Source organism: Brachyistius frenatus, unplaced genomic scaffold (genome assembly GCF_029030835.1).
Source record: "Brachyistius frenatus isolate BFR_SWC_R1_liver_20210118 unplaced genomic scaffold, ASM2903083v1 Contig_110, whole genome shotgun sequence".
Taxonomy (NCBI): domain Eukaryota; kingdom Metazoa; phylum Chordata; class Actinopteri; family Embiotocidae; genus Brachyistius; species Brachyistius frenatus.
The window spans coordinates 848,210-869,720 of NW_027210709.1; the positions used below are offsets into that span (position 1 = coordinate 848,210).

Genomic DNA, 21,511 nt, shown 5'->3' on the forward strand with positions numbered 1-21,511 from the left:
TGTGTAGTCAGGGTCATAGTTCAGATGTCGGAGTTGTTAACAGCTCCACCAAACAGGGATTTTTCCCTCTAAACTTCTCAAATGGTTTCATTTCAATAAATGTTCAAATGAGCCAACATCTCACCAAAAACGTAAGATTAGAGAAAAGGTTAAAAACATAACAGATTTGTGGATCAGAGCTTTGTTTTTTTATTTTTTCCTTTCCCAGGAGTCATCTGAGGACCCCCCCCCACCCCCCAGATTGATCTGCTGTCCCTGGACAGTAACATGCTGCTTCAGTATTAATAATCTGATGATGTCATACATAATAATATAGTCAAAAAGGGACCGAAAGTGTGCTTTTACTGTAACGCAACTACATTTTTGCTGCTACTATGGGATACTACATGATTTCTTCACACGGGACTTTTACTTGCAATGGAGTATTTGCATTGGACTTTTCCTTCAGTAAAGGACCTGAATACTTGTTCCTCCGCTGTCTATTCTGATCACGGATTTAGAATAGATTTCGAAGGACATTGTGTTGAGCACCAAACACGAGATAGGACCTGCAAAGCCCTCCTTTAAATAGCCCGTACCCCGCAGCCCGTGCTCCGCACAACGGGGGAGAGGGGGGCTATTACGGGCATTCAATGACACGGTAACCTGCATTAACAAGCCTCTATTGCAATGCGGCGGCGCTCCACAGATCTCTGCCCGGTCTGGTGCTGGCTGCTCGGGGGATAAAGCTGAGCGCGACTCGGTCATGTGATTCCTGGTTTTTTTTTTTTTTTTCCCCCTCCTTCGAAGTTGAAAGGCAGGAGGAGCAGAGCCGTGGTGGAGAGACAGAGAAGAGGCAGAGAGGGGGCCCAGCTCGCCTTCCTACTTGCCGTTGATGCAGCGTTTTTCTTTTCGTCCCTTTTCTACCACACAACTGTTTGTCTCTCGCTCGCCGTTGATACTTTTTTTTTTTTTTTTTTTTTTACTACTCCGGCGTAATGGCGGGGGCTATTATTGAGAATATGAGCACCAAAAAGTTGGTGATAGTGGGAGTTATTCTGCTTTTGTTCCAGGCGTTTGCCTTCATGGTCGGCGGTTTAATTGGTAAGTTTTTTTTTTTTTTGTGTGTGTGTGTGTTTTTTTTGTGTGTGTTGTTGTTGTTATTTTTTTTCTTCTTCCTCCTCTTCATCACTTTTATCACGTTCGCTAACGTTCGTCTTTGCGCGCGCGTGCCCGTTGACATTTAAAACATCTTTTAACGGTAAAAACAAAACAAAAAACAGAAAAGTTTAAAGTTGTGTTTGTTCGTCAAACACCTTCGTACGAGCGGTAACGAATGTGCTCGGAAACAAAAGGCGACGGGCGCTAACTTTGAGCTGTACCTACTCGTGTTTAACCGAGCCGAGCACCTTTAGCTCAATCTCCGCCTCGCATCAAGGTGTTTGCTTGCCTGTAAATCCAACGACCGCTAAAACAACAACAACAACAACAACAACAACACGGGGCACCACACTTTGTGGGCTAATTTCTGGTTTTCAGCACAGAAACGCAGTGAAATATACCCAACCCTTTGTGTTTTTTGTTTTTTCCCCCACTTCTTTGATCTAAACTGGAATCTTCTGTCCCCGTTTCCTCCTCTTCCTCCTCCTCCTCTTCCTCCTCCTCCTCCTCCTCCCATATATAATGTCTGTCTGCTGTGTGGGGCCCCAGGCAGCATCTCTACCTTCCTTCCTTCCTCCTCCTCCTCCTCCTCACCCCCCTCTTGTGTGTCTCTCCTTCTCCCCCAAATCCCCGTGGCCTCGCAGGCACAGCATTCATGTTTCCTCCTCGTTTCATTTGCACGAAAACATACACAGCTGTCAAAGTTTCATTTTTATGTTTTATTTTGTTTTGCCTCGAGGTCTGTATTAGAGTTGCTGTCAAGTTTCTTCAAATCCGCACGCGCGTGCACGCGCGCGCGCAAGCCTGTCCCAATACACAAAACCCGAAAGAGTCCACGTGAAAGATGTCCGTCTTCCTCTCGGGCCGACCGTGGAGACCGTCCCCACCAGCCTTGTCCCCCCCCCTCTGTGTCCCCGCAGTCTCTCTCCACTCGCTGCACGGCTGATAAATTAGCTTGTTTGGTTCGTTCGTGGCTGAGACGGTTTTAATGAAGCTGGATTCCTTTGTGTTTGCTCGGTGGCCGGGGGCGGCGGGGGTAATTGAGTAGAAAGGGGTTTTTCTCTACTTGTTTCCCGACAAACCCGGGAACACGGCATGGGGTCAGCGGGCTGAGGGGATGGCCATTATTGTGGACACACTGCGGTGGAGACTGGAGGAGCCGGTGTGCTGCTGGACTCACGGGGTTCACTTGATAATTGAACTCCAGGGGGGTTCAGATAACTGGGTTTAATTCAGTTTGGTGCGTCTTCTTTGTTGCTCTTGTGTGTGGATATGTGTGCTTTTTTTTTTTTTTTTTTTTAGTTTTGTTATTATACAGCTTTGAACACACTTTAAACTCAACCCTGGTTGAGTTTTATGACTGCGTTGGAGCGCCTCTCGCCCATATAGGTGTGGAAACTGTGGCATCTGCCCCTTTATCTCTCTGATAGCAGCGAACAGATATGATTAGATGTTCAGATAAGCAGCAACATCCTTGACTATTCTGGTCCACACTTAGTTGTCCAGTTTTCTTTCATTTATGATTAGTGCACCCTCGGATAAGAGTAAACGCTGGAGAAAAAAAAAATCTGATAGTATTACTTCTCTAATGTAGAAGCAGTGGCACCGATCACGGCTTTGACTCTTCTTTGATATGTCACTAATCTTTTTCATTCGCTGGATGTGAAAACTCAAGGCTTTCATCTTCACCCCCATGAGTCAGTACTTCCCACAAGTCGCCTCGACAGTGATTAGAGCTTATGGAGTCTTCTGGGATTCTTCACTGACGCCTCGACACATTCACGACATTCACACTCCCATTTAATTCTCTTGAGTTTCTGATGCTAACGGGAAGCATCTGCATATTTACCTTCCAAGTCCCTGAAATTTAGTTGGCTTCAAGGCTGGTCTGGCTACACAAGAATACTTGTTTTGAAGGCATTTTAAAGTAGTTGGCCTGTATGATTAAAGTCACTGTCCTCTTCACATAAACTAGAATTCATACCATTGAGATGAACCTTTTGCAGATCAAACTGGGTATACATTGTTTGAATATAGTAAAAAATGGGATGTGATGAAGTGTTTAGCTGTGGAGGTTAGACAGGTTTTTATTTCTCCAGACTAAACAATGTTTTGTCCTACTTCTGTGGGTTTACATAACATCCAGGTGACTGCTTGCGCTGTTTTATAGTTAAGACTATGACGCGTTCTGGGAAGCATCTGCTGGTTTTATATATTTTTTTTTAACGTGTTGTATCTATTGCCTTAGTCTGCTCTTGGGGATTTGCAGCACTTTTGTCAGATTATTGTTTCATCTAAATTTTGAGAAGCTTGAACCATTTTGGTTCAAAAATTGACATTTTTGCTGAAAAATTTAAGTAAATATGAATCTATTAATAAACTCTTTGATGGCTATTTTTGGTTTTGATGAACTAATTGATTAACAGACCAATCATTTCTGCCCACCTTTGCTGAGGGTGGCTCTAGATTACAATTCAGTGTAGCATTTTTGCTTTGGGACATTTAGTCTAAAACATCGATACCATTTTTAAGGTCCAGTCAGTTTACTTTAAATGTAGCTACATATAAATGAGAATATGGGCTATGACAACATAGATTATTGTTTGTCAATTCCAAAAATGAATGGATTTCAGCCATAAAACACCATTTAAATAAAAGTTGAGTGGCTTTAATAGTTTTTAAAGTTGGTGTTGGTTGCGTTTTAATCTATAGATGGTTGTACTTAAAAAGACTTGACCTTGTGTTGTCCATTATCAGAAAATCAGGGTGAAAGGCAGGCCACAGTGACTTTTACAGGCTTACTGAACATGCTGATTGCCTGGCATTATCTCCTCCATGAATCCTTTTTTTTTTTTTTTTTTTTTTTTTTTTAAGCTACACCTGGACTCTCGCACCTCTCGGATGTCGTTCACATCAGGTCTCTAGCTTTCACAATAGGAGACCAAAGTTTTTGTGTTCTCATGACTAGCGAGTAGAGACTACAAACACCTTTCTTGTCAAGCTCATGAATCTCAGTGTGTAAACAGTGTAATTGGTGCCTGAGTGCTTTCGGGAATTCCCCCCCCCCATCACTTTAGAAAAAGAGGGGCAGTCTCGCCACCAGGCCTTTTCTAAACGGTGTTAAAAGTAATTGCCAAAGTGTTCGGACTGATTTGGCTCAAACCCAACCTGCTGGCTGTTCCTAATGGTCTCTGAGATATTAATATTGTGTATGCACAGTTTAATCCACCATGCTTGAGTTTAATTTATTGATTCTTACTCAAACTGCTGTGTGATAAATTAGTTTGAGGGGGAATTTGGCTCGATAGGAGCTTTTGATAACTCTGCTGCAGTATTTCAGTATGACTCCCAGTGTAACATCTGTCCTGCTTTGTGTTTCTCTTACCAGCTCCCAGCCCCACCACAGCAATCCCTTACCTGGCCACCAAGTGTGTGGACACAGTCAAGCACCGACAAGAAACAAAATGGTTCATGCCCTGGGGTCCTAACATGTGTGAAAAGATCCAGTCCTTTGATGAGGCAATGGCCAAGAAGATCGATGCCAACAACATCGTGTTTGCCGTCCACATTCCTCTGCCCAACAAGGAGATGAGCTCATGGTTCCAGTTTATGCTGGTCATCCTGCATTTTGACATCGCATTTAAGATGTACAACCAGATTGGTGAGAGCCAAAGCTTTTATATGGGTTTCAGAAAATAGGGGAGGACAATAAAGCTAATGTTTATCTTCCATGACATGGCTTTACAAGATGTGCGACAGGGTTTTAAGAGAATTTTAGAGACCCAAAATCCTTTTGGGTGGTAATGATAACTTGGTTAATTGTATTGTCCCCTTGTGGGTAGTTGGAAGCGCTTCTGTGCCTGTAGAGTTGTTCTGTAAAAGCTACCTGTTTTTTCTGTCAGTCTTGAGCTGTCAATATTTTGTCTTTCTGGTATTTCTTAGTTTCACAATCTGAAAGACAATATTTGCATAGGCTCAATGTAACCAAGCCAGCCTCTGAAATATTATCGTCCATTGTCACCTCTAATCACTCGCATCCTAAATTCAAGCACAATTGTTCCAGCGTTACCAGTAATACTTGGTTTTATGTCTTGCATTACCTTTCCTGCTAGCCGTCCTGGTTTATTGTTGCCTTGAGCTCTTATTTCAGACGTTCTTGGTGAACGCTTGGGGAATTCACAGGAATGTGTCTTTTACAGTCGATTGGATTTCTGTTGCATTGAAAGGCAGTAAACACTGATGGATGTCCTGCTGTTTGTTCTCTATAGCCACATATACCTTGGGGGGTTTGTAGATGGGCTTTTCAGACATACTTGAGACAGGTATAAAGAGGAGGGAGGTAATCTGGACCTGTTTTGTATTGTTTGCCTTTGAGCAATGACCGTATCCATCTACCCAATACAGAGACTTGCAACTGAAAGATTTAAATACTTGCGATATGAGATCATCTTGATAAATGACATTTAGAATAATTTGTGAAGTCATTGTTGAATTGTTGCAGTAACTTTGCCGTAACCCGTTTTGCATTTCCACCTAGTCTGAAATGACTGTTGTGAAATATATCGGTGGAATGATCTACAGCATCCCAATTTGCTAAAGCGCCTGAATAAGAGGGGGAGGGGGCGGATAACTGGCGTCTCTAAGAAGACAGAGTTTGGTATCTTGGCAGGGGGCTTGGGATCCTGAAAGAAAGGATTAGAAAGGATGATGGAAAAAGTCTAATAAGTGACTGGATCACCAGTGGAGCCCGAGGAAAAGGTTTTGACTATTACCTCCATTTAATTTCATGGCTTGGAATATATAGCAATATATGTTCCTGTCAATTTGAACATTATAGCAAATTCTTATGTGAAGGGGCATATCTAAATGGGCAAATTCTTGCAGACCTTGAGACAATCCATCATAGGCCAGTTGTAATGAACAGAAAAGGGATGAAGGTGTCGGTAATAATGTAGAGCGCAAAAAGTCTGCGGTGTCATTTTATATGACCCAGCCTTTCTGGTGTTGCTTGTCTAAACCGTCATGATACAATAGCGGTTTCTTCATCTGCCTCCTTTACTTGCTCCCATTCTCGGCCTGAGTGGAAATGTGTCAGGGGGCTGTGGGTTGTTTACTGCTTGGCTGTCTGACAGACGAGTTAGTGACTCAGCCAGGACCACAGACGATGTCCTTTTGCCATATGCTAGAGACTCATTTTGATCTTTCAGAGCTGCACGAGGTGCTGTGAGAACAAGTGGATGCAATGCAGAGAGAGCAAAGTGCTTTAGATGCTGCATTTTGTAGAAATCAGGTAGTGCTGCATGGTTGGGATTCCCATTTTAACATTCATGATGAATGGGTTATCAACCCACATTCCTTTTTAGTAGTCACAGCAGCATAGAAACACAAAAAAGGTGCACACAATATGAATAAATTTACAAATACATAAAATGCGATTGATAAAAATAATAATTTTAGAAAAGAATTAGGCTAGAAAGAAAACAACAAAACAGCTAAAAGGTATGTGTAGGAAAACTGGTAAAAGACAAATATAGTGTAAGCTTCAGGTAACTAATTGTGAAAAACTACTTTTATACCTTAAAACATAACATCTCAACAACATAATTAGGATCTCGGCAATTTGTTTAATGCAAAATGAGATCCAGCAGTACATTTTGAAAGAATTTTTTTAAGCACTTATTAACACAATTATCCAACGAGCTTTGAGAATACAGGTACAACTATTATGGTGGGATTCTCAGTTTTATTTGATTAAAATACACTTTATGTGAGGCTAACAAATCTATTATTGATCTATTTTTAAATTATAAAAACATTTATACCACCCCCCCCCCCATTAAAATGTTGGTAACCAAACGTAAGCTGATGTCACAAGGATATAAAATAATTCAGAGTCCATAAAATGATTTATTGTAGATATTATATCCAGATGTAATAAAGTACTCAAAAACTCAGTGACTTGGTGGAGTCCGGTCTGGACGGTCCGGACCTGAACACGGCGTGCCAGAGGAAGGATGATTCTGCTCTGCGGCTCTGTGACGAATGAGCACCAGAGCATCTCTTCCTTGACTACATTATCTGTGAAACAATGTCGGTCCCAGAGAAGAGCATCACCCTTATTAACCACTCCACCCACCTGCACCACTCCACCCCAGCACCAAGCACCCTTGGCCGGGATCCAGCAATAACACAGCTGTTGAGGAGGCTTAGTTTCCGTGGCAATGGCCGCTGGGCTGGAGTGGAATGTTTGCATGAAGTGAGCTGACATTTGAGGGCGTCTGGCTCGACCAATGGAGACAGTCGGCTGCCAGTTCTCATCTGGTTCCCTCGCCCCCTTCCTCACTTTTTTTTTTTTTTTTCCTTTCTTACAGCACAGGCCACTGGGTTTCTTTCTCTTCATTCCAGTTTGTTTCATAACGGTACAAGAGGGACTCTGGAGTGCTTGGAGCAGAGAACATTTGGTTTTGTAATGTGATCTAAAGGTGCAGTTTTAACAGGATCTTTTCATGGGATTTGCTAGGCTGGGCTGTTGGAGGCCAGTGCAACGTCTTGATGAAGTTTAGGTCAAGCAGGAACTAACCTAGATTTGGGGGACCATGGAGAGCAGACTAACTCATTGAATATTTTTACATTTTGAGAAATGTTCCTTTTTAACTTGACTGTTTCAGACTAATTCCGGGTGGCAACACTCAAATGATTTTACATCAATGTTCTTTTCAGATTAATTTAACCCAAGCCAGCCAAGGTGAAACTATAGTTGTCTTTAATGAAGTGAACTGAAATGAAGAGTGGATATGCTGGTTGGGGTGGGGATTGTCAGTATCAGTGTTGGCAGTGTTGTGTTTGCTGGTCTTGTAGTGAAAAGACCTCGACTGTCTGTCACCAGGACTTAATTAACAACAGGCAGCAGGTTTGTGCAGTGAGGATGTGTAATGAAGAGCACAATGTAGACATACGTGAATGTATTATTCAGTGTGTTTTTTTTGTTTATTATTTTTTTATCTATCCAATGTTTATGGATGGTGTAGCACGTCTGAGCTACCGTGGGGGTTCCTTTGAGACAGACGACACACGCTGAGCCACAAAGTTTGGTTTATGGTTTCGCTTTTATTGTTCAATCCACACTGCGGCACACACTCTGCTACACCCGGTGTCGGCGCTCTCCTGCCCAGCCTCCGAGCGTCCGTTTCCAGGCTGCTTCCTCCTCTCTCTCTCGTCACCAGGTCCTGCTTACTTATGTAAGGGGAGAAAACAATTCCCCCGATTCAAATCAGCTGCGCCAATTATCCTCCTCCTGGAACCCCCCCCTGCAGCCGAGCTAACCACGCCCCGCCACCACAGATGAATTAGATCAATCCATTTTAGTTCTTGAGATTAATTTTAGTGCCAGTTGAAGTTTGAATTAAACTTGGATGAATTTAGGATTTATTTATTGACACGCTAACATATTTAAACTCTTCACAAACCGTATGTCTTGCAAGTGTGTGTATTAATGTGAAAGTGAATTGTTGCTGCGGTAATGCTTTTGTCCAGAGGATGGAGCATTGGTCACCATTGACGTTGGCCTGGCCTACAGAGATGACACAGTCAGTGAGTGGACGGAGATGGCTCATTCTTTTGAACAGAGGAAGCTCAACTGCAACTTCACCACTGAGAAGGTGTGGAAAAGACACTCTGTCCTTTACAGTAACTCTTCTTCAAATAATAATAAATGCCTCCATTTATGCACTTGGCATAGAGAAGTCATGTCACGTCTGGACTTGTCTGTTCCAGTAATATAAATAACTCAATGCAATCTCTCACTTAGTGTTTTTTTTTTTTTTGTATCTTTGTGAAGAAATGAAGCATGCTACTGGGTTTACCTTTCATACGCTGTGAAAAATCTCTATCCACTACAGCTATAAGAGCGTTAATGAGTCCAGAAGTTAGAGGGCCGATGAAAAAACTACTAGCATGGTAGTGTATGTATTTGTGTACCTACACTTGGTTTGCCCATTTTCATAAAACTTAATCAATACTCTTTTCTAAAATGAACTTTTTAACTTAATATTAATGTTTCTACCAATGCCAGTTGGATTTTGAGTGATGTTTTCTTACCTCTGGACAGATATACCCTAATATAATTGAAGTATGTTACATCTTGTTATCAGCTTGCACAAGCCTTCAGGTACAGCTAATTATATGACGAAAAAAAAAAAATAGATGTAGTTTCTGATTGAATTTAAATAATCAGAGCCCTCTGTTTTTTTTTTGTCTGTGTCTCCAGCCTTACTGACACTGTTTAAGTTTGTGGGCTATCATTATTGAAGAAGCCATCCTCCTCAGATTCATGTGTTTTAACCAGTTACTGTGTGCTCCTGTTTGTCGTCCAGACCTTTGAGAACGAGGGCCGTTACTATGACTGTGAATTGCTGCCGTTCATGGAGGTGGGCAGCGTTGCCCATAAGTACTATCTGCTCAACATCCGACTGCCTGTCAACGAGCGCAAGAAGGTCAATGTGGGAATCGGGGAAATCAAAGACATCCGTCTGGTTGTAAGTTTTCTCTGTGACCCTGCTTGATGTGGACTCTCAGTCCAGAGATTTTTTTTTCAGCGGTGACATTGAAAAATGTTGCCGTTGTGTGATATGGTGTTAATGTTAGACTTTACATGCTCAACGCAGATACTTGACCCTGATGGTGATTCCTCCCTCCCTCCCCCCTCCCCCCATAGAGCATCCATCAGAACGGAGGCTTCACCAAAGTTTGGTTTGCCATGAAGACGTTCCTCACTCCCAGCATCCTCATCATCATGATCTGGTACTGGAGACGTATCACCCTCATGAGCCGACCACCTGTCCTCCTGGAAAAGTAAGGCCTCATCAGCAGTATCACAGCGCTCCTCTGTGTTCACCACCTGCATTGTAATGACCTTCATTCTTAAAACGGTTTTGAATGTTGCCAGGGTAAATTTCTAACATTTGATGATTGTTCAGCGGTAATGAAGGATAAATTATACTTAAATGACAAAGGCCTACAGTAATAGTTAGGTTATAAGCCACAGTAGCTCGGCTTTGGTACGTCCACTGGGTGAACGCACATATTAACTATGGATGAAATGTACAAGTAGGTCAGTCTAACTGTGTGCAGCATAGGTCACTGAGATCAGAGGGTGTTGTTCATCGAGCGTCTGGAGGAATGTTGTCAAGGACCAACAGCAGGTCAAACTCGGCAACACTGAACTCTCAGTAAGGTGGTACAAACACAAATCTGTGCAACATATAAAATAGGACAAACAGTTTCTGATGCCAAAGAAAAGGAATCTGCTTCTTGCCAGATTTCCTCTGACAAGGCATTCTTCATCGTGGTTTTTATTCATGTAAAAAAAAAAAAAAAATCCAATATTTATATCCGTTCCTTAACCAAACTATTTAAATTCAAGCCCATATATACAGGTGGCTGTGCAGTAAACGGTTTAAGATCCATGCGGTGAAAAGTTGAGGCTCTGCTGTTTGTCTAACCCCCTGCTGTGCTGGGAAGACAGATCAGTAAGAGGCAGCGTTCTGCGCCACAGGAAGCGCCTGGCGAAGCGTGAAACACGTTACAAAATCTGCAAGCTAGCGCTCAACTGACACATGCTGCACACGCGCATTTAGGACAGAAACACACAAACGCTAGCAAGACACCACATTCACACAACCGCACACGGCCAATGTCTCTCTCTCCTTCCCTCTGTCCTTTCTGGCTCGAGGCTCTTATTCCCAGATGACCAGCGGGCTCTCAGGAAGTGCGACTCGTACCCTATTCGTGGACAGCGGATGATTTTTGTTTTTTTCATGCTGTAAAAGCTTAACTAGAGTCTGCCGACCCAAAGAGGTGTCAGAATGGTAAACCTCCGACTTCCCCTAAACTTGGAGGATAGATGAGAGAGGAAGCTCTCGTTTTTTTTTTCTTTCAGTTGTATCATCCTGAGTCATTTCCCGCACTGACTTGTGTTAAAATTGTAAACTACTCAGGAATGCCTCCGACATGGTGACTTGTCATAGCAGGAAAAGCTTTGATGGGATTAGGACCATTAATGATGGCTCAGTTCAGCTATCTGTGTCAGGGAATTAGCACGGCCAGAAACGGGCTCACCCACAGTAAACACAGACATAATTCATGTTATTATCGCCACCTGGGCTTTTTCTGTGGCCACATTTGTCACGCCAACATGTTCAGTAAGAACGGTCTCTTTAGGACTGATACCACATGAGGTTTACAGATTCTCCTGCGCTCTGCCAACACCACATTTACACATTCACATGCCGGTCTCTGCTCTCCTGGCTGTGTTGATGGTACTCGGGACACATTCCCTGCATACCAGTCAAATGTGGTTTTACTCTGTTTGTGCTGCTGAATGTCGCTGATGAGCTGTCGGGACTGGAGTTGCTTAGAACCTGTATTGCATTACTTCTCTCCCCCACAGTGTTTGCAAAATAATGTTTGTACCCACATGTTTTAGGCCACCTTTGGTCTAAAGCTTTTTTTTTCTTCAGTTTTCTCTCTCTCTCTCTCTCTCTCTCTCTCTCTCTCTCTCTCTCTCTCTCTCTCTCTCGCACACACACACACACACACACACACACACACACACACACACACACACACACACACACACACACACACACACACACTATAGCTCTGTTTTGCCTTCTCAACTGTGTATTTACGATCCTCCTTTCATCTACTCGTGACATGTAGCAACCTGCTGCAGTCACTAGGAAGACGGGCTCTATTTTGTCTTCCTGTTAGCTAACTGTTCTTGGTCCATTGACCTCTATTTCTCTCTAAATGACTGAATTTTATGGTTAAGGGAGGTTGGCTGTAATAATGTGGTTATTTAGAACGTCTTCTGTGGGGACATGCTGTGCTTTTAGCTGAATGGATAATCTAATCGATAATGTCCTGAGCTATAATGAGCCTGCTACAGCCCTATAGCATTGATTGCACCCGTGTAAAATATGTAGTTGCAGATTCAGATGTAAAATCTGTCTGTTAAAATTACCCTGAGGTTCATCCTCCAACACCAGCAAATAAATTAATAGAATATATAAATAATAATTCCTCAGGGGTCGTAGCTTATTTAGTTTCTTCCATTTATGTTTCTTTAAAAATACTCGTGTGTCTGCTGATGCTACAGGAATTATACCACTGAATATAATTTATATTTACAAAATCATTATCTACATTAATAGATATTGGAAACGCATACAGTATGAACACATTATGTACTGTAGATGTTTATGATAACATGCATTAAAGATCACTGCGGCCGTGCTACCCTCACCTTTTCAATTCAAAGTAAATGATGATGGTGAAATACTATAAATGGGACTTATTTTTTTGCTTTCTCAGAGTCAGCTTTGCTCTGGGCATCTCCATGACCTTCATCAACATCCCAGTGGAGTGGTTCTCCATCGGCTTCAACTGGACCTGGATGCTGCTTTTTGGAGACATCAGGCAGGGCATCTTCTACTCCATGCTGCTCTCCTTCTGGATCATCTTCTGCGGGGAGCACCTCATGGTACTGTACATAGATAGATAGATAGGTAGATAGATAGTTACTTTATTAATCCCCAAGGGGAAATTTGTTCCGCAACAACAGCATTTAGAGATACAGGAAAGAAATAAAATAACAGTAAAAAATATTAAATATAAAAATGCACAGTATATACAATAAAATAGAATAGAATAATTAAATGAAAACTAACTAAACAATAGTGCAAAGTTTTTTGTTTTTTTTATATTTAAACAACCAAGAAAAACAGACAACAGACAACGGTGTTATTGTTGTGTGATGGATTTAGCCAGAGGTGAGTTATTGTACAGTCTTATTGCAGTGGGCAGGAATGATCTCCTGTATCTGTCCTTGTGACAGCAGAGCTGGAGGAGTCTTTTGGAGAAAGTGCTCCGCTGTCCCTGCAGCAGGTGGTGGAGAGGGTGGTCAGGATTATCCAATATGGATAATAGTTTCCTCAGCATCCTCCTATCCACCACCTTTTCCAGGCTGTCCAGATTGCAGCCAATTATGGAGTCGGCCTTCTTAACCAGTTTGTTAAGTCTGTTGGTGTCACCGGCTCCAAAGCTGCTCCCCCAGCAGACCACAGCACTGACAACAACAAACCGGTAGAACATCTCCAACATCTTGCTGCACACATTGAAGGATCGAAGGTTCCTCAAGAAAAAGAGTCGCCTCATCCCCTTCATGTAGACAGCGTTGATGTTGGTCTTCCAGTTCAGTCTGTTCTCGATGGAGACACCCAGGTACTTGTACTCCTCCACCATGTCCACCTCCTCTCCCAAATGGCATGGCACCATTTTAACTTTCATCATCTTTCATGTTAAATGTTAAATGTTTTTCTGACTAATCTGCGTTCTTGCCTGCGAGCTGTGATCTCTATAGGTATTTCAAGTCTTGTCACAGCCATAAGGGGACTGACTATTTTATGGTGTTGAAATGAAAAAGATGAACTGTGACTCAAATAAAACAAGACTGACTGCTAAATATAAATACATGTAGAGCACAACCAACTTGGCCATGCAGTCAAGGGTGTCTGGATATTTCAGTTTCCCCTTGAAGCCTTGGAACCTGTCCATGTGTTGGGTGTGTTGCCATACAGTATACCAAGATAGAGCATTTCTATTAGGTTTGTCTATTTCCTGTGTCTTACTCCGCACTCCCTCCTTTACAACTCTCTGAAAAAACAAAGAACCATTAATGATCATGTGAGTATGACAGAATATGTTCTCAGCTGTGAACAGTTCAGTGTTAAAGTAGACCAGTTTCTGATGTGCATATCCTGTGTTTAGTCACATAAATTCATAAAACCTCTCTTCTCTATGCTTTTGCAACTTTCTCCACACCTTCGTCGACCGACTACTATATTCTGGTACGCTGTGTTGATTCGTGTGTGTGTCAAACAGAATCGTCCATATTCTGGTTTAAAATATGATGGGGAAAAAAAACAACAACTGTTGAAATTATGAGTTAATGTTAAAACCAACAAATCACAGTTGGGTCCTTTTTTTTTTTTTTTTTTTATAGAAGAAGGTTTTGCGCATCTCATCTTGTTGTCATTTTTGTCCAGGAAGTAGAGTTCTTTCCAGCATTTGTTCTGAACGGAGGACAACTGAAGATGTGTGGGTGCTGTGTACCAGCCATTAAGATTTTCCCTGACCTTGACGTTCATCTCACAATTTCATTTTTGTCTGAACCTGTAATTTGGACTGGCTTGGGGCAATCATGGAGATGGTCAGACATTTCTTCTTCTTTTTTTTTTTCCCCCTACGGAGGGACCATTAACTTGATGAGCTCCATGTCTGCCTCAGACGAGACGATCGTCTCTTTACCCTTCCTCAGCTCTCCAGCCTTTACACACGAGGCTTCGCTCTTGTTGGCTGGCTGGCTGGCTGGCTCTGCTCTACTTTATTTTGTGGAAAGGATTTAATCTGCTTCTGAGCTTCAGTCAAAGCAGCATACTGAGTCTATATACAGTGATGTTGCACCTCTACGTTTAGCCCCTCAACCAGTAACATGTTCTCAAATGACCTATTACTACACTTGATTGGTTGTTCTCAAGGTTCCACTCAGTACATCCTCCAAGATAAATTCCTTTGTCTGGCTCATTGCACATCTGGATGGCAGCACTGACCTTTTAATCCCCTGTTTTGATGTTAATGGTAATATAATGCTAATGACATGATGTAGTGTTGGAGTCATCCATTCATTAGTTCTTGAGCACAATCAATCAGTATGTTTTAACATTTTAATAGTTTTTTCTTATCCTCTCGTTATGCGGTGTACTGTGTTTTCCCTCCTTTTCCCAAATATTTATATAAATATGATTAGAAGGGAATAGCGGATGGTGGACGGCTCTGGATGGATTTGAAATGTGTACCCTGTGGTCATGAAGCCTTTCAGTACAAATGGAACAAGGGCTTCAGTAATTGCTTTGTATCATGTAGAGATGCTGGCAGATAACACACAGAAGGAGACGGTCATGTTGCAGTGTCGAGGGTATTCACCCCCTTTTCAACCTCTTCATGTTTTTGGATTACAGCTTTGAATCCCTGTAAAAAGGGCTGTTTGAGACTCTAAGATTCAGCGACTATTCAGCGTAGATTGATTGAATAACCCTTTTTTTTTTTTTTTTTCAAACGGGCATTTTATATTGTCACAGAGGAAAAAGATGGTCAGGTGTAACAGGAATTAATGGTGTCCCATGATAGTGAGCAAGCACACACACAATAGAACCTTTTATTGTTGACATGTAGTTGCAGGGACAACGCAGGTGCATGAATTACACATTAATTAGGGTTACATTACATTTGGCTAAACAATGTCCAGGCCCTTGGTATTGTGCAGTCTGGAGAAGTATTTCAGTCAACATTTAATAGAGAGAATTAGTGGAACATTTTTTTTAAACTCTGCTAAATTTGAGTTCACACTAAGCTTTGTTCATTTCGCAAATTCTACATTGTGCTGAGCACCGACGGACATTGCGACAGTCCTCGCGTGTCGCAAGCTACAACAGGATGTCTGTATATTTACCTGCATTTGTTTTTGTTGAACTCCACAAGACTTCAAAGACTTTCTGCACAGCATATCTGAACAATTTGCTCCTGCCATCCCATGCTGTCATGGTGGAGATTGTGCCTATTGATCTAATTTTGCCATCAAGTCTTCTTCCCCATTATGGAGGTCACTTTATTTCAACACCATCTGTTATTTCTCTGAAACAACGGTTGCTATCTGCTGTCAGTCCCTTTAACGCTTCAGAGTTGCCACAGCTGCTGTCTTGGTGGAAGCCCTCACTAATATCTGCCTCGCTGTTAATATTTCTCATTGTGGCCTGCTTGAAGCTGTTCTGGCTGAACAGCTCTCTCGTATTTCTTCTTTCTTTTTTGAATAAATTTATCATACACAGGTAGTATCAGTTTGATATATGGTGAAACTTGTCGCTACATCTACAACAGTTGACGGCACCAGCGATGATCAGACAGTCGTCTTTGTTTTAGTGGCACTTCAATCAATATTTAAAAGAAAAAAAGAAAACCCTATTAATTGATATCTCGCATCTGCTTAAATGTACAGATTTAAACAAAGTATGAAAAGTCAAAGGGGTTGAATACTTCCATGAGCACTAAACATCTTTATGGTTTTGTCAAGGGTACTGTATCTAGCGCTAAAGAAAGGTGGAAGGAAGTTTAAAAACCACCAAAAACCCAGTATATGGATTTCCAGACTGACTTGGTTCATTCTGTTGTGCCAGATATATTTTACCGTCAGATTTGTTTACTAACATCCTTGTCAAATCCATATTCTGAGATGACCTCAGAATCTATTTGTTATCCACAGCATGACCTCGATCAAGAGCGACTTTGGGGATGATTGAAGTATGCTGTATGTGATCAGTGAAAATCTGAACTATATTCCATCCTAAAGTCTGTTTTGTGCTCCTTCCTCAGGACCAGACGGAGAGGAACCGTTTCTCAGTCTACTGGAAGCAGGTCGGACCCATTGTGTTTGGTTCCTTCTGCCTCTTCATCTTTGACATGTGTGAAAGGTGAGAACATAGATTTTTTTTTTTTTTTTTTTAAATAAATTAATATTTAAATTAGAATAATACATCTTGTGGAATCAGTCCTATTTTTAATTTCAATTTTTATACCTTAAAGTATTTTCACCGACTGTGTATATTACCTGCAGTACATTCATTTCTGTCACATTCAATGATTACATTATTTTATTCTTTTGTCACTAGAGGTGTCCAGCTAAGAAACCCCTTCTACAGCATCTGGGCGTCTGATGTAGGAACTGAGCTGGCCGTATCCTTTTCAAGCAATATTTGACAACACTAACAGCAAAAACAGTTTGTCAGGTCAAATGTCGAATATTCATTAGACAGACGTGATGATAATAAAGACCCTGTGGGGAGCGTAGATGGCCAAAGCATGTCTTTCAGTCTCAGTAAACATGTTTCTGGTTGCTCTTCTGCTCCGGTTGCTGGAACACATACATTTCCTCAGTATCGCCGCGCCGACTGCCCAACTGAACTGTTTTTCCTGGCTCCTGCGTGAAGTGGAGACTGTAATCTCCAGACTAATACGATGAGAAATTATTCAGTGGTACCATATGTGAAAGGATCGTCTGGGGTCTCTCCGTGATGAGTTCATGTGTGCGTATCTGGTCTTTTCCTCGCTTGCTAATCTGAATGATGCAAAATTCATCAGTTCACCAACAGCCAAACTTTTTCTCTTTTTTTTTTTTTCATCTTTTGTCTCCTATTTCCTGCTTCAATCTTTTTCCCAAATCGTGGTTGCCTGAAGACAATTGGTACAGTGATCTGCAAGAACCGTTACTGACAAGTTTCTGCTGTCGACAGCTGTAAATTCTACAAAGGTTTATAAATGAGACGTGTAATCGTACAAAAGCAGGGTTATGATTTACAAATGTATAATTCGTCGCCGCAGTAAATCGGATTGTAAACTTGAGAGCTTCATATCTATTATCTCTTTCTTCCTTGACTAGCGTTTCCTAAGATGGCATTCATAATTGTGGCAGGGATCTGTGCCTGTCTCTACTTCCTCTTTCTCTGCTTCATGGTCTTTCAAGTCTTCCGCAACATCAGTGGTAAGAGGACGTCGCTGCCCACCATGTCTAAGGCCAGACGTCTGCACTATGAGGTGTGTGAGGTTTGATTTATCTGTCATTATTCACGCAGTGTGTTTATATGGAGCGGTTTTGTTACTAAGTCGTCCTCTTTATCACCCTTTAGGGTCTTATTTTCAGGTTCAAATTCCTCATGCTGGTCACTCTGACCTGTGCTGCCATGACTGTCATCTTCTTCATCATCAGTCAGGTGAGTCTCCTTTTATAAGGTGATTCAAATCTGATGAGGTGTTGTCGCTCTGAGGACCAGCTGCAGCATGTCGTACAGCCCTCCACCCAAAAGAACAACGGTAACATCAAAAACATATCTTATCTTTTTCTGTGTCCAGGTGAATGAGGGTCACTGGCACTGGGGAGAGCACACAGTGCAGGTGAACAGCGCCTTCATCACCGGTATCTACGGCATGTGGAACCTGTACGTCTTCGCCATCATGTTCCTCTACGCACCATCTCACAAGCGTTACGGAGACGAGCAGTCAAGCGGTCAGTGCACTAACTAAATATTTCTACTGGCTTTAAAACAGAGAAATGGGCTGTTAGGGGTCAGTTAAATACAGACCAGATTAACCCTGCTGCTTTTTTCTCAATTTAGGTTTTAGCTTAACATCTTAAATAATGAAAGCTGATGTAATATTGCTATAATCATGGCAATAATTTAATAATTGCATCTTGGTGCAATTAGAACCCAGTGAACCGTGACTGCTTTTGACTGTATTTAATTGGTTTCATTTCATTCATGTCCCCGGTAGCTCTCATTTCATTCTGATGGGGAGCAAGTGTTTGTATCCTGCTGCAGAGCTGCCTATTCAGCCGCAGTTTGTTTTTGGAGTTGGAGAGGAGGGTGGTGGCGATTGAGAAGGACCCAGATTCCCAGGGGAAAGAAGGTTCTGTTTGGCCCGAGAGGGTGATTCTAATGGACACCAGGCTTCCTTCCAGGCAGAGAGGAACGGGAGGAGTTGGGAGTGAGGGAGGAGAGCAGAGCGAGGAAGTAATGAAAACCATCCATCCATCTCCTGACGTCAGTGACACGGGGAGAGAAAGAGGGTTTCAAGTTCTGGAAGCGTTCCCTGAAGCGTGTTGAGCAGTGTCATGGGAGGGGGGGCTCGCTCCAAATTCCAGTCTCTCCGTGTTGATTTACTCTTTCAGTTCCTGAGTTTCACTTCTGTTTCGCGCCAGCAGAAAGTGTTTCTGTAAATGAAATTCAGCTAAACATACTGGATATTAAAATGGATTATTACCTGCAGCAATAGAGACGGGGACAGCAGCCCAAACAACAAAATATATCCTCTTAAAATGTTTTATGTTCACATTGTGTTGCAGGTAATTTGGGTGTTGATGATGTTAGGTGTCTGGTTTATGTGTGCAGGTGATGCCGGAGGGAACAGCGGAGAGGACATCCAGCTGACCACTACTATCACCCATGTTGACGGCCTCACTGAGATCTACAAGATGACTGGCAAAACGGCCCAGGAGTAGATGTCACACTGTTACCGAGACTCCCATGTATTACCTAATGCTCCGGTGACATATATGTAATCGAACAGGCTCTAATCTTTATATCCACTGACCCTAAAACCCATCAACTAGCCACCTTGCTGCCCCGTTTCTCACACACCAAACCCTTAGTTTGTTTACATGCTACCCTGTTTCCAAAGTCCATATTGTATTTGTAAAGGCAGAATATTAACACTCATATCAGTCCTTTTTCATGGTGGAGATTCTTCTTAACATTTCATACTTTATGTAAACAACGTTGTGTTTGTGAATGTTGCACAATGCCTTTTACACCAAGTCAGGTACTGAGAAGCTGCTTTATGAAGAAATTCAAGTGAAAAGAAAACCATTTCTTTCTGGTCAGAAGTTGCAGCCCCAACACTCTTGTTTTCATGTCTGGTGGTTAAACTAAACCTGAGCTGACAAAGATGGACAGCAACATGTTTTAGCATGGTTTCATTTTCTGCTTTTGTTGTGTTATAATTCTCATTCAAGGCCTTAGAAGCTGTCACAAGTACATGTTTCATAAAAAGTAGATGATGTGGAGTACTCCTGTCACTCATAGTCTTTCAAGTTTGTTTTTTTATATCACTGGGGGGAAATGCATACTGTACGTTCATCATGTTACTATGTAGATATCTATTTTTTATAAAGTGCTTATTTTCAACTTCACAAAATATATGCATCAAGTTATATCAATGTTTTTGAAGTTGACTGTAGCCTATTACACATGGTTCCTCGTTTTTGTTGTTGTTTTGCTTTTGCTTTTTCAAATTTAAATAAAAAAAAACGTTGACTTAATATGCCTGTGTATTGTCATGCTTTTTGGTGTGAATGAATTACTCGGGTACCAATCCTTGTGGTTTTTTTCCCCGTTTTGTTCACCAGTAATATAAAGACAAATGAAACTACCGAAAGGTGGTGTCACAGTAATATCTAGGCATTAAAGTGTGTATTGTACTTGGTAATACGTTCGCAGTGACCCTCAGTTGAAACGGATTTGAGTTGGTTCTGTTGAAACCAGGTTTTTTTTTAAACTGAAGAGACCTGAATGGGTTGCTACCTGCAAGCCTGAATGTGAGCATGTATTCAAGTAGAGAGAGTGCGCCCCTGCAAGGCTCATAGCAGAACAACAAACACGTCAGTTAAGTTAGTGTGTGTAACACAGGAAGTTGAGTTTTTGTACATTTGAGTATATTACAAATACAGGATATTTTGCAGGGAAACTTTATATTTACTATATGCTTCATTGATGTATGTTCATGTTTTGGTTACAGAGGATGCAACAGTACCATAAATGGGATTTTCCTGTGTTGTCACTTCCCCTATTTTCAGAGGGAAGTACACCACAGAATCTATCTGAAAACTGACGTTACCAATTCATTTGCAGATTAATTGTTATGGTTTAATACGAAGCGAAAGTCATTCTTGTTTTGTAACAGAAAGGAGAGAAAAGAAAGAAAAAGTAGTGAAGAGCGCTCCACCACTTTGACAGGAAAGAGATGCATGAAGCTCATCTGTGAGCTGTGGAGGGGCAATCAACAAACAAGAGCAGCATGGAGGAGAACTGAGACAGAAGTGACAGTGACTGAAGGAGGAGATATTTTAAATGTTATATATTTTCAAGTAAATTACATTATCCAAGAACCGGCTGGATTTCTTCAAACCTTTCTGGAGAACAAAGTATTGTTGAAGCTGCGTGGATCCCTGGAGCAGGTGGACTGAACTGAATCTGTTTAACTACCTCTTGGACCTGTTTGAATGCTACTGTGGAACTCTGCCTTTGATTGGCCAGCAAGATAAGTCTCCTTTAAAGACACTCTCCAGGCGTCTCCCTTTCCTTCCTTTACCTACCCTTTCATCCCTAAATTGATTAACACTCATCCATCTGGACATTAGAGTTATCTTTTCATGCTTATCATTTATCAGGTAGATGACGCCACTAGTGAAATAAGTATTACGATCCTGTACTTAAAGTTAAATTTCTCCTTCACAAGTAAAAGTCCTGCATGAGAAATCATTTTTTTCCATTACATTTTGCTGCTACTATTTATGTACTTTTACTATATTACAGTAAAAGTCCTGGTTTGGTCCCTCTGACTGATATATTAATACTATTAATAGTGAAGCAGCATGTTACTGTTGTAGCTGCTGCAGGTGGAGCTAGTTTGAACTATTTTATATCCA

The 21,511-nt window shown here is 41.7% G+C and overlaps 1 protein-coding gene across 2 annotated transcripts; it reads left to right on the forward strand.

Annotated features, from left to right (window-relative positions):
* Positions 1-761: 761 nt before the first annotated feature.
* wls (Wnt ligand secretion mediator) lies at positions 762-20,125 on the forward strand. 2 transcript variants are annotated; one of them, XM_069712462.1, is made up of 13 exons: positions 762-1,083; positions 4,529-4,801; positions 8,674-8,798; positions 9,513-9,674; positions 9,854-9,990; positions 12,514-12,682; positions 13,165-13,422; positions 16,627-16,724; positions 16,923-16,986; positions 17,701-17,844; positions 17,937-18,020; positions 18,160-18,313; positions 19,197-20,125. In XM_069712462.1, the coding sequence occupies exons 1-13, from the start codon at positions 978-980 to the stop codon at positions 19,304-19,306; spliced, it is 1,884 nt and encodes a 627-aa protein (XP_069568563.1). In that variant the 5' UTR covers positions 762-977; the 3' UTR covers positions 19,307-20,125. The 2 variants fall into 2 exon arrangements, with proteins under 2 accessions (XP_069568563.1, XP_069568564.1); XM_069712463.1 differs by lacking the exon at positions 13,165-13,422 and having other exon boundaries at positions 769-1,083.
* Positions 20,126-21,511: the final 1,386 nt, after the last annotated feature.